The 12,219-nt window shown below is 43.7% G+C and overlaps 1 protein-coding gene and 1 long non-coding RNA gene across 2 annotated transcripts in view; both read left to right on the top strand.

Annotated features, from left to right (window-relative positions):
- Positions 1-2,351: 2,351 nt before the first annotated feature.
- On the top strand, positions 2,352-4,115 carry LOC140205555 (potassium voltage-gated channel subfamily A member 4-like). The gene has a single exon (XM_072273174.1). The coding sequence runs from the start codon at positions 2,372-2,374 to the stop codon at positions 3,857-3,859; it is 1,488 nt and encodes a 495-aa protein (XP_072129275.1). The 5' UTR covers positions 2,352-2,371; the 3' UTR covers positions 3,860-4,115.
- A 190-nt stretch (positions 4,116-4,305) lies between these two features.
- LOC140205554 (uncharacterized) overlaps positions 4,306-12,219 on the top strand; it is a 103,786-nt gene continuing 95,872 nt past the window's right edge. The window contains exon 1 of the long non-coding RNA XR_011887874.1: positions 4,306-5,536. This is a non-coding gene — a long non-coding RNA (uncharacterized lncRNA). The remainder of the gene's footprint in view (positions 5,537-12,219) is intronic.

Raw genomic sequence — 12,219 nt, 5'->3', positions numbered from 1 at the left:
GATTTTGTTAGAGAGGGAGCAAATCACTATTGTTTGCTTTTATAGCTGAAATTACAAACAGACAGACAACTTCATATAATTATATACATATTCCTAGAACAGTACGTTATGTAACCGCTGTAGCTAATTTTAAATCATACCACCAAGAGTTTAAATAAACCTGCAATTTCTATTCCATCCACTAAGGGAGGATATAAGGCTGTTATGTACGATGCGAGTCGCTTAGAAAACACTTCCTTTTGCCCTTCACAATACACAGCGCAACTGGAGTTGAGAGCAGCAACAGTAAGACGTATAGATATGTAGTAATAACTAACATCTAATGTTCTGTATTATTAAATGGAGAGGCGATTCGGCTTTGATCGGATAAATCTGAATAGAAAATACAATGTTATGGTCAAAATTCAACCTGAAATTGATTTCAGAAAGCTGCATCTGAATGATAATTTACAGCGATTTGAGGGAAATGATCAAAAACTGTCATCGTTTTAATAACATGTTAGGATAAGGACGCAGGGATTATGTTCTTCCATTTGTTTTCCAAGATTGTGTGCACAGAAATACAAGTCCTCGACCCTCTTTACAAAATTCATATCTTTTGATATTTTACTCGGGTAAAATCGGTTTGGAAGCACTTGATCAAGTAATCATAGTGGAATATCTGTACCGGCTAGTTTTGCTCCTGTACCGGTGGTACAGTAATCTTATCACAAACAAAGCAGACTGGAGAGTGACTAACAGAATCTATAAGCGGCATGGGTTTCAGACACATCTTGAATCTTGATGCTATTTATCAAGGATAAATCGTAAGTATTATTGTACTGGCCTTTGTGCTTCAATACATATATATATATATTTAATCTACTTTCATGAAGGTGTTATTTTGGATTAGAAAGCGTCTACAATAGAACAACTCGATTTTAAGACATCTGCAGCGGAAATGTTTTTGGGGTTAAGAGATAACCTGTAATTGACAGTTTTGCTGTTCAAAACACAGACAAATCAATCTCGTTCGTGCCCTCAATTTCACATGCACACCCTTGATCTGTTTTCAATAAGCTCCAAAAATATTTCTATTGACAATAACGATTTCATTTGGAATTGTGCTGCTCACCTACTGTGGTAGTCAGGTTAAGTTTTTTTTCGCATCCTTGTTGACAGAGCGCTAGCAGTGTAAACAATGGAGACCCCTATTTTTAAGCGGATAAGTCCCTAACATTGTCTATCACTTAGATGCTATTGTGTTGTGTCTGCTTTGCCCAAATGCTAGGTGGGGTTCTGCGCGAGCAACATTGCACTTGTGAGGGCTGTTGGCGGGGGTGGATTCTGTGGGGGAATACGAAATGTCTTTGCACCATCACCCTGCAGAAATCTACTTCTTGACAAGGGCCCTAGAACATTTTGATGAAGTGGCAGCGACAGGGGAAAAAAACTGATAGATGTTATTTTTGAGGCTGTAATTAATTCAGAGATGTCCGTTTCCATTGCATAAATGTGTTGATATTGTTTATCTATAGTTATACGTATATATCGAATAACGATATACATGTGCATGATATATCCTTATTGGCAGTGCCAATGTATATCATAATGATATACTTTGCAATATTGATGGTTTGTAGATGGCAATGTTGCTTTTGTGCTTATTATCATGCTTATTTTAATCTGTGTAAACAAAAACTGGATCCGTCAAATTTTATTATTTAGAGGCAATTTTATGTTTTGCAGAGCCTGTGAAATTGCTGGTGCGCTCTTAAAATTGCTGAGGTGTTTCATCCTTAACCAAGATAACAAGTCTGTGAATCCGTGGACCTTTCCAATACTGTGAGGCTGGATCCATTGGTAAAGGAAGATGGAAGCTGCAATGGTGAGCGTGGAAGGCGGTGGGTGCAACAGCCACCCGCCCTATGGCTACGCCCAACGGAGGGAGCGTCTGGCCAACTCGCGTGCTGCCGCCGCCGCCGCCGCCGCTGCCGCCGCGGCCGCCGTTGCCAACAGCAACCAGCACGCGGCGGGCGGCGGCGGCTGTCAGCAGCAGCAGGCACACGCTGGGGAGGGGAGGAGGAGCACCGATCGTCATGGCAACGTCGCCGCTGGTTCGTTCGGAGCAGCCGGGCTTGGTGGTGGAAGCTGCTCGCGATCGGATGCCAGTCGCAGCGCGCGGCGGCAGCAGCAGCAGCAGCAGCAGCAACAGCAACAGCAGGACAGCCGGAGCCGGCATACGCCGGGGGGTCGCCAGGGCAACGGTGGCTCGCGCGCTCTCGGGGAGGAGGAGGAGGAGGCGGGAGAGGAGGAGGAAGAGGAGGAGGAGGAGGAGGGGGTGGGTCGCCATCGGCAGCGGGCGCGCCGATCCCGCCGCCTGCACCTCAACATGGACGGCGACGAAGCGTCGTGCCCCGTCGAGCCGCCTCCGCCGCCGCCGCCATCCCGCCACGGTTACGGTTCGGTGTACAGCGAGTACGAGTGTTGCGAGAGGGTGGTCATCAACGTGTCGGGACTGCGCTTCGAGACCCAGACCAAGACCCTGGAGCAGTTCCCCGACACACTGCTGGGCGACCCCGGCAGGAGGATGTGCTACTTCGACCCGCTGAGGAACGAGTACTTCTTCGACAGGAACCGACCGAGCTTCGACGCTATCCTCTACTACTACCAATCTGGGGGACGCCTCAAGAGGCCGGTCAACGTGCCCTTCGACATCTTCTCCGAGGAGATCAAGTTCTACGAGCTGGGCGACGAGGCCATGCTCAAGTTCCGCGAGGAGGAGGGTTTCGTCAAAGACGAGGACAAGCCGCTGCCCGAAGACGAGTTCAGGCGCCAAGTCTGGCTGCTCTTCGAGTATCCCGAAAGTTCCAGCCCGGCGAGGGGCATCGCCATCGTGTCGGTGCTGGTCATCCTCATCTCCATCGTCATCTTCTGCCTGGAGACACTGCCCGAATTCCGCGACGAGCGGGACTTCTCCCCGGGCTCCAATGCAGCGGCGGCTAACGGCACCTCCCGGGCCTCGGCGGCGTCCGCCGTCGCCACCACCTTCAGCGACCCCTTCTTCATCGTGGAGACGGTGTGCATCGTGTGGTTCTCCTTCGAATTGTTGGTGCGCTTCTTCGCCTGCCCCAGCAAGCCGGGCTTCTTCAAGAACATCATGAACATGATCGACATCGTCTCCATCCTGCCCTACTTCATCACCTTGGGCACCGAGCTGGCGCAAGTGCAGGGCAACGGGCAGCAGGCCATGTCCTTCGCCATCCTCAGGACCATCCGCCTGGTCCGGGTGTTCCGCATCTTCAAGCTGTCCCGCCACTCGAAGGGGCTGCAGATCCTCGGCCATACGCTGCGGGCCAGCATGAGGGAGCTGGGTTTGCTCATCTTCTTTCTGTTCATCGGTGTCATCTTGTTCTCCAGCGCCGTGTACTTCGCCGAGGCTGATGACCCCAAGTCCCACTTCAGCAGCATCCCCGACGCTTTCTGGTGGGCCGTGGTCACCATGACTACTGTAGGTTACGGGGACATGAAGCCCATCACGGTGGGCGGGAAGATCGTGGGCTCCCTTTGTGCCATCGCCGGGGTATTGACCATCGCACTGCCTGTCCCTGTCATCGTTTCCAACTTCAACTACTTCTACCACCGGGAGACCGAGAACGAGGACCAGTCTCAGGTGGTCCAGGCTAGTACGCTCCCTTACCTCCCTTCTAATTTCTTAAAAAAGTTCCGTAGCTCTTCTTCTTTGGGCAACAAGTCCGAATATTTGGAGATGGAGGAAGGCTTCAAACAATCTCTGTGCTTGAAAAAGTCGAAAGGCAACGGCACAGAGACTGTCAAACTCAATTCTGTAAGTCTCAAAGCAGTGGAGACAGATGTTTGAAGCGACAACTCGTGTCCATTTTCACCAGTGCCAGTTGACACGCCGTGTTCATTCACTCACTGCTTCACCGGTACGCAGAAAAAAAACAACAAAGTGATCTAAAAATAACGGGAGAGGTTCAGCTTTTTATAAATAAAGCGAAACATCAAAGTAAAATTGCGATGGTTGTATTTTGCAAACGGGAGATTCTGAAACGGTGGCAGTTCTCTTGAATGGAAAAGCTTTGCACTGTTAAACACTTTGGAGACAACAACAAAAAAACTTTTTTTGTAGTTTCTGGTGAACCATGGATGCCTGCTGCAGCCAGATTCCATACGCAGTATACAAACAAACCTCCGATTTTTTTATGGGAATGTTGCTCATTTTGCACTGCACTTTCTTAGTGATATGTTGAAATGAATATTATTAGTTATGTCCTTTTTTTAGATATCTAAGTGGAATTATACATCATTGTAATCCCAAAAGTACTGTTAAACTATTTCAGTTTTTTTTAATAGCCTATAGTTTACTGAATCATCCTGTTGGTGTTTCCCCTTAAAATGATCAGAACAGATCGTTAATTTAAAAAAGAGCCAAAGCTGAAATATATTTATTATGTTAGATTTATTTAGGTATTTTGGATTACCCTGGGCACAGCATTAACATTAACTATGTACTGCAAACTTTCTACTTGTGAGCCAATGGACAGAGAACACTGACAGGGAAATAATGTAAAACCCATGCTTGTGCTGCAGATTTGTGTAATTTCAGAAGCTGATAGGGTGGAATCAGCACATACATTCAAGCACCAAAAAAAAGTTTAATGCTTCGACAGCACCAGGAATATCAACAGTGACTTCCTAATTGGAGGATTATGAAACTGGGCTTCTGGATAACGCATGCACTCATCAATATCGGCTGGATTTTGGCTCTTTTATTTAAGCATTCATGTAGAACCTGCTGAGAAAGAGTTACAAAGCTCCCATGTGAATCCCAATTTCTCAACAAATAGAAAGGATGTAAATTTAATATTGGGCTGTGATTCGTAAGAAGATTACTGTTTAAACTGTCTGACGTGGCTATTGCTTTTGGTGGAATAACCCTGCATACAGATCTGCCTTTTTTTTGCTCTGCCTGTCAAAAGCTGTGAACCTTTGGAAACTTATTGCAGTTAGTCCACTTTTAACAACTGTGAAATAATGTCAGTGAGAGAAATTGCTTGACAATCATTGGAGCCGACTTAATGCCACATTCACCAATGAAATCACTAAGGAGTCAGCTGAAGAATGAAGATCATGGGATCAGGTTGTAATGATTTGAACTGCACTTCCTGAAAGTGTTTTACTGTATCAAGTACCAACTTAAATTAAGCTGCAAGTATCGAGCCTCCCTTCTGTTGAGGATAAATGCAGTGAGTTGCTGCTACATTTTCAACTTTAATCAGCTAAAGTATTTCAATTGCACTCCAAGAACAAGTAGTAATCAAAGAAGTGAACATTTATGTTTGCATACATATTGAATGACGGCTTTGGGGGTTTTCTGTCTGAAAAGCAAGATTTCTAAAACAATATCAGCACCCGAATACAGTCTGTCATCCTGAAAGGTATTTGTTTTGGGATATGAACTGCGAATTATTGATCTTCCTCTGAACTAGGTATTCCAAATGATGGAGCAGCGAACTGAGAATGAAGTTCAAAGGTATGAAGGGGTTTTATACTTCCTCCTTGGTGTGATGAATAGCAGAAGTTTGCTCACAAATTGCATTGGGGTTAGTGGATGATGGTAGTGGACTTAAATGTCAGCCATTTGGTGACTGAACACTTCCTGACTCTATACGGTAGAAAATCCAGCACTTTTCTACTCATTAAATAAGCTTTTGTGTAAAATACTTTACTTTTTCCCTTCAAACAGCTATGGCTAGAATTTATTTTTAGGTTAAAAGATTTATGTTACAAGCTTCACCTAACCTTGATTTAACTCTCAGATTTTGAGGTATTTCAGCATAAAAATAATTGCAAATAATATTCCACATTCACCAATCAGCTTATTTATGCAAGGGCTGTAAATAGAGTACAGACTTCACATTAAACTTTTGGTCATCTGAATACAATGATACAAAGTTGGGTGGATTCTGAGGAGAATGGAGAGAGCCTCCAGGCTGATTTAGGGGCTACACACATAAAAGTTGCTGGTGAACGCAGCAGGCCAGGCAGCATCTCTAGGAAGAGGTACAGTCGACGTTTCAGGCCAAGACCCTTCGTCAGGACTAACTGAAAGAAGAGCTAGTAAGAGATTTGAAAGTGGGAGGGGAAGGGGGAGATCCAAAATGATGGGAGAAGACAGGAGGGGGAGGGATGGAGCCAAGAGCTGGACAGGTGATTGGCAAAAGGATATGAGAGGATCATGGGACAGGAGGCCCAGGGAGAAAGACAAGGGGGGGGGACCAGAGGATGGGCAAGGGGTATAGTGAGAGGGACAGAGGAAGAAAAAGGAGAGAGAGAGAAAGAATGTGTTTATATAAATAAATAACGAATGGGGTACGAGGGGGAGGTGGGGCATTAGCGGAAGTTAGAGAAGTCAATGTTCTCCACCTCCCCCTTGTACCCCATCCGTTATTTATTTTTATACACACATTCTTTCTCTCTCTCTCCTTTTTCTCCCTCTGTCCCTCTTACTATACCCTTTGCCCATCCTCTGGGTTCCCCCCCCCACTTGTCTTTCTCCCCGGACCTCCTGTCCCATGATCCTCTCATATCCCCTTTGCCAATCACCTGTCCAGCTCTTGGCTCCATCCCTCCCCCTCCTGTCTTCTCCTATCATTTTGGATCTCCCCCTTCCCCTCCCACTTTCAAATCTCTGACTATCTCTTCCTTCAGTTAGTCCTGACGAAGGGTCTCGGCCTGAAACGTCGACTGCACCTCTTCCTAGAGATGCTGCCTGGCCTGCTGTGTTCACCAGCAACTTTGATGTTAGTTGCTTGAATTTCCAGCATCTGCAGAATTCCTGATGTTTGTGATTTAGGGGCTAAATGGTATACTTAGCACCTTGTTTGTGGTCTAGTTGTTTATCAATTAACTTTAAGCTGCAAGAGGAAATCATTCACTCATGAGCAGTTACCTGTGTGTTGGGGAATTTAAAGCCCTGCTTACACCTCGTTGAGAAGTTTCTGCCCTCTGCTGAAATTTTTGGTATTGGTTAGGTAGTATACTGATAATCCTTTTTAACGCGATCATGTTTGTCGAAAACAGCTTTTGAAATTCATTACTGGTTGTATGAAAATATTAACTCAGTTTTTTTTGGTGTTAAAACTCAGTCTATAATTAATTTCCATCTTACTGAAAGAGTGTAATTGCCATGTGTAATTTAAATTCAAAGACTAGTTATTATATAGGTTAGATCAAAGGTCAGCCCCATTGCAATCCTTGTGTAGTATTCATAAACAACAGAAAATCTGCAGATGCTGGAAATTCAAGCAACACACACAAAGTGCTAGAGGAACTCAGCAGGCCAGGCAGCATCTTGAGCCGAGATAGATCAGGAGACTGCTTTGCCGAGCATCTACGCTCCGCCTGCCAGCAAAAGCAGGATCTCCCAATGGCCACCCATTCTAATTCCACTTCCCATTCCGATATGTCCATCCATGGCCTCCTCCACTGTATAATGAGGCCACACTCAGGTTAGAGGAACAACACCTTATATTCGGAATGGTAGTCTCCAACCTGATGGCGTGAATATCAATTTCTCGAACTTCTGGTAATGGCCATCCTGCTCCTCCTCCACCATTCCCCATCCCCTTTTTCCTCTCTCACCTTATCTACTTTGCCCACCCATCGCCTCCCTCTGGTGCTCCTCCCCCCTTCTTTTCCTTCCATGGTTTTCTGTCCTCTCCTATCAGACTCCCTCTTCTCTAGCCCTGTACAGTATCTCTTTCACTGATCAACTTCCCAGCTCTTTACTTCACCCCCCCAACAGTTTGATCTATCACCTTGTGTTTTTCCCTCCTCTCCCCCACCTTTTAACTCTACTCATCTTTTTTTCGCCAGTCCTGTTGAAGGGTCTCAGCCCGAAATGTTGACTGTACTCTTTTCCATAGATGCTGCCTGGCCTTGAGTTCCTCCAGCATTTTGTGTCTGTTCCTTTTGTAATATTTCTAATTTAATAAACAGTTCGGTAACTCACTTGTATGATTTTTGACAATTAATGGCACTATGGTTACCCTTCTATGGGCATGGTCTTAAGTCACAGACTTCTGTCTGTTTTCCCTTTAATTCTTCTATTTGTGCTATGTCTCATTTCTAGCTTATGGTGAACAATGAGGTACTGTGGGATATTGTACAGTTAGGGGCACCATGGTAGCATAGTGGTTAACATGATGCTGTTACGCTGTAAGAAAGTTTGTACATTGTTCCCATGTGTATGTTGGTTTCCTCTAGGTGCTCTGGATTCTTCCCAATGACATACCGGTTAGTAAGTTAATTGGCCATTGTAAATTGTTCTCTCATTAGGCTAGGGTTAAATTGGTGGGTTGCTGGGCGGTGCAGCTCGACCGGAAGAGTCTGTTCTGCACTCTTTCTCTAAGATAAAAAAAGTTTTCTTGGAAGCCCTTTGAGCTTGCTCAAATTTGCTCATTTGGGAATGGACTAGGAATCTGTCTTATTTGTAGGGCCACTTTTGGGATGTAGTTTATCAGGTCCTGGGGATATATCAGTCTTCAGTCCCATCTCAGACCATTTCCCCTGGAAAGCTCAATTCCACTATCTCTTTCACACTAGCTCCCATATTTTAACGTAAGATGGTTACTTGTATCCACCTTCAAGAAGACAGAACTAAGGTTTGTATGTATATAATTCATCTGCTTTTACTTTCTTTCCCATTTCTACATTTATCTTCATTAATCCTTCAAAGTTGAAAGTAACTTTATTGTCAAAGTACATATATATCACCATATCCTGAGATTCATTTTCTCGCAGACATTCACAGTAAATAGAAAGAAACACATATGAGTCATGAAACACAGCACACAACAAAAACAGAGAAACAACCAATGCGAAAAAGACAATACACTGTGCAAATACAAAAAGATGTATAATAATAATAACAATAAATAAATACCTGGCAGAGATCAACATCCTTGCAGGCAGATTTGCTAGAGCTGTTGGGAAGAGAAGCTAATTTGAAGGGGGGATGGGAGCCATAGTGAAAAGGCTGAGGATAAGGCAGTTGCTATATAACTACATGCAGTGTGTAGTGAGACTGTCAGAAAGGACTGGCAGATGATAGGACAAGTTTGTAGACAGTGGGACGAGTTGCAGTATAACATGGGGACAGAATCGAAAACGGTGATAAATACAAGTGTTATATTTGAATGCACGCAGTAAATGGAATAAGTTAGGTCTTGTAGCACAGTTAGAGATTGGTAGGTATGATATTGTGGGCATCACTGAGTCGAGGTTGAAAGAAGATTATAGTTCGCGTTTAACACCCAAGGATACAATTGTAGCGAAAGGACAGGCAGGTAGGCAGAAGCGATGGGGTGGCTCTGTTGGTAAAAAATGGATCAAATCATTGGAAAGAGGTGACCTTGGATTGGAAGATGTAGAAACTTGTAGGTAAAGTAAAGTTAAGAAACTGCCAGGATAAAAAGACTCTGATGGGAGTTATATACATGCCTCTGAACAGTAGCCAGGAAATGGACTACAAATTACAATGGGAGCTAGAAAATGCATGTCGATGTTATGATAGTCAGGGGGAGTTTCAGTATGTGGGTACATTGGAAAAATCAGGCTTGTACTGGATCCCAAGAGAGGGAATTTCCAGAATGAATACGAAATGGCTTTTTAGAGCAGCTTGTGGTTGAGCCCACTAAGGGAAAGACTATTCTGGATCCGGTGTAGTGTAATGAACTGGCAGATTAGGGAACTTAATGGAAAGGAACCCTTAGGAGGCGCTGATCGTAGTATGGTAGACTTACCCTGCAATTTGAGAGGGATAAGCTAAAGTCAGATCTATCATTATTACAGTGGAATAAAGAGAATTATAGAAGTATGAGAGAAGAGCTGGCCAAAATTGATCAGAAGGGAAGACTAGCAGGTATGATGGCAGAACAGCAATGGAAAGATGAAGTAATATTGTAAAGGCAGAATCATGTAACCATGGCTGTCAAATACAACATAAACACAAAAGAGAGGGCATATAATAGAGCAAATATAGTGGGAAGTTAGAGGAATGAGAAGCTTTTAGAAGCCAAGAGAAGGCAAATAAAAAAAGCCATAAGGAGGGAAAAGATGAAATGTGAAGGTAAGCTAACCAGTAATATCAAAAAGGATGCCAAAAGTTTTTCACTTGTATTAAGAGGAAAAGAGAGGTGAGGGTAGATATTGGACCACTAGAAAATGATGGTAGAAAGGTAGTAGTGTGGACAAGGAAATGGTAAATGAAATGACTATTATGCATTCATTTCACTGTGGAAGACACTAGCAGTATGCCAGAAGTTGAGAGTGTCAGGACAGAAGTGAGTGCAATTGCTTTAACTAGGGAGAAGGTGCTTGGGAATCTGAAAGGCCTGAAGGTGGATAAGTCATCTGGACCGGATTGACTGCACCCCAGGTTTCTGAAAGACATAGGTGATGAGATTGTGGAGGCATTAGCAATGACCTTTCAAGAATCAATAGACTTACAAGGTTTGGAGGACTGGAAAATTGCAAATGTCACTGCACTCTTCAAGAAGGGAGGGATGCAGAAGAAAGGAAATTGTGGGCCAGTTTGCTTGACCTCAGTGGTTGGGAAGATGTTGGAGCCGATTGTTAAGGATGAGGTCTCAGTGTACTTGGAGGCACATGATAAAATAGGCCAAAGTAAGCATGGTTATTTAAGGGGAAATCTTGCCTGAAAAATCTGTTGGAATTCTTTGAGGAAATAACAAGATGGATAGACAAAGGACAATCTGTGGATGTTGTGTACTTGGATTTTCAGGAGGCCTTATACAAGATACCGCACATGAAGCTGCTTAATGATAAGATTCCATGGTATTCATGAATAGAGGATTGGCTGATTGGCAGGAGGCAAAGAGTGGGAATAAAGGGAGCCTCTTCTGGTTGACTGCCGTTGACTAGTGGTGGTACGCAGTGGTTGATGTTGGGACCATTTCCTTTTATGTTATATGTCAGTCATTTAGATGACAGAATTGATGTCATTGTGGCCAAGTTTGTGGATGATCTGAAGATAGGTGGAGGTCAGGTAGTGTTGAAGAAGCAGGGATGCTGCAGAAGGATTTAGATTACGAGAATGGGCAAAATAGTGGCAGATGGAATATAGTGTTAGGAAGTGTATGGTCATTCATTTTGTTGGAAGGAATAAAAGCGTAGACTATTTATAAATGGGCATAAAATTTAAACATTCGAGGTGCAAAGGAACTTAAGAGTTCTTGTGCAGGATTTCCTAAAAGTTAACTTGCAGGTTGAATTAGAGGTGAGGAAGGCAAATGCAATGTTAGCATTCATTTCAAGAGGATTAGAATATATAAACAAGGATGTAATTCTGAGGCTTTGTAAGGCACTGGTGAGACCATAGTTGAAGTATTATGATCAGTTTTGGGCCCTTTATCTAAGAAAGGATGTGCCAACATTGGGAAGGTTCAGAGGAGGTTCATGAGAATGATTCTAGAAATGAGAGGGTTAATGGATGAGGAGCATTAGATGACTCTGACCTGCACTTGCTGGAATTTAGAAGAACGAGGGAGAATCTCATTGAAGCCTATCGAATGTTGAAAGGTGCAGATATAATGGATGTGGAGAGGATGTTTCCAATGCTGAGGGAGTCTAGGACCAGATAGGGCACAGTCTCAGAATAGAAAGACGTCCATTCAGAATGGAGATGAGGAATTTCTTTAGCCAGAGGTTAGTGAATCTGTGGAATTCATTGTGGCTGTGGATGTCAGGTTGTTGAGTGTGTTTAAGATGGAGGTCGATAAGTTCTTGATTAGTCAGGGTGTGAAGCAGAGTAGGAGCAGACTCAATGGGCCGAATGGCCTACTTCTGCTCCTTTGTCTTGTCTTGTGAAAGGTTATGGGGAGAAGGCAGGGGAATGCTGAGATGGAAAATGGATCAGCCATGATGAAATGGCAGAGCAGACTCGATGAGCTTTTATGGTTAAGTAAAAAATAAATATTGAGGACATGAAGGGTCCTTGAAAGTTTGTCAGTAGCTTGTAGGATCAGTTCATTGTGGGCTGAGTGAAATTGAGTGAAGTTATCCATCCCGTCTTATTCAAGAGCCTGATTGTTAACGGTTAATAACCCTTTTTTCTTCACCTATCTTTGAAGCATTTATAATCAATTTTATGTTTTCCTTAAGTTTACCACTTTATTCTTATTCTCATTGTTC

Source organism: Mobula birostris, chromosome 11 (assembly GCF_030028105.1).
Source record: "Mobula birostris isolate sMobBir1 chromosome 11, sMobBir1.hap1, whole genome shotgun sequence".
Classification (NCBI taxonomy): Eukaryota; Metazoa; Chordata; class Chondrichthyes; order Myliobatiformes; family Myliobatidae; genus Mobula; species Mobula birostris.
The sequence above is the reverse complement of the archived record's forward strand: the minus strand, read 5'-3'. Positions and strand labels throughout refer to the sequence as shown.

Bases quoted from the DNA above. Each gene is read 5' to 3' on its own strand.
- LOC140205555 (XM_072273174.1), top strand. From the start codon at position 2,372: ATGGACGGCGACGAAGCGTCGTGCCCCGTCGAGCCGCCTCCGCCGCCG.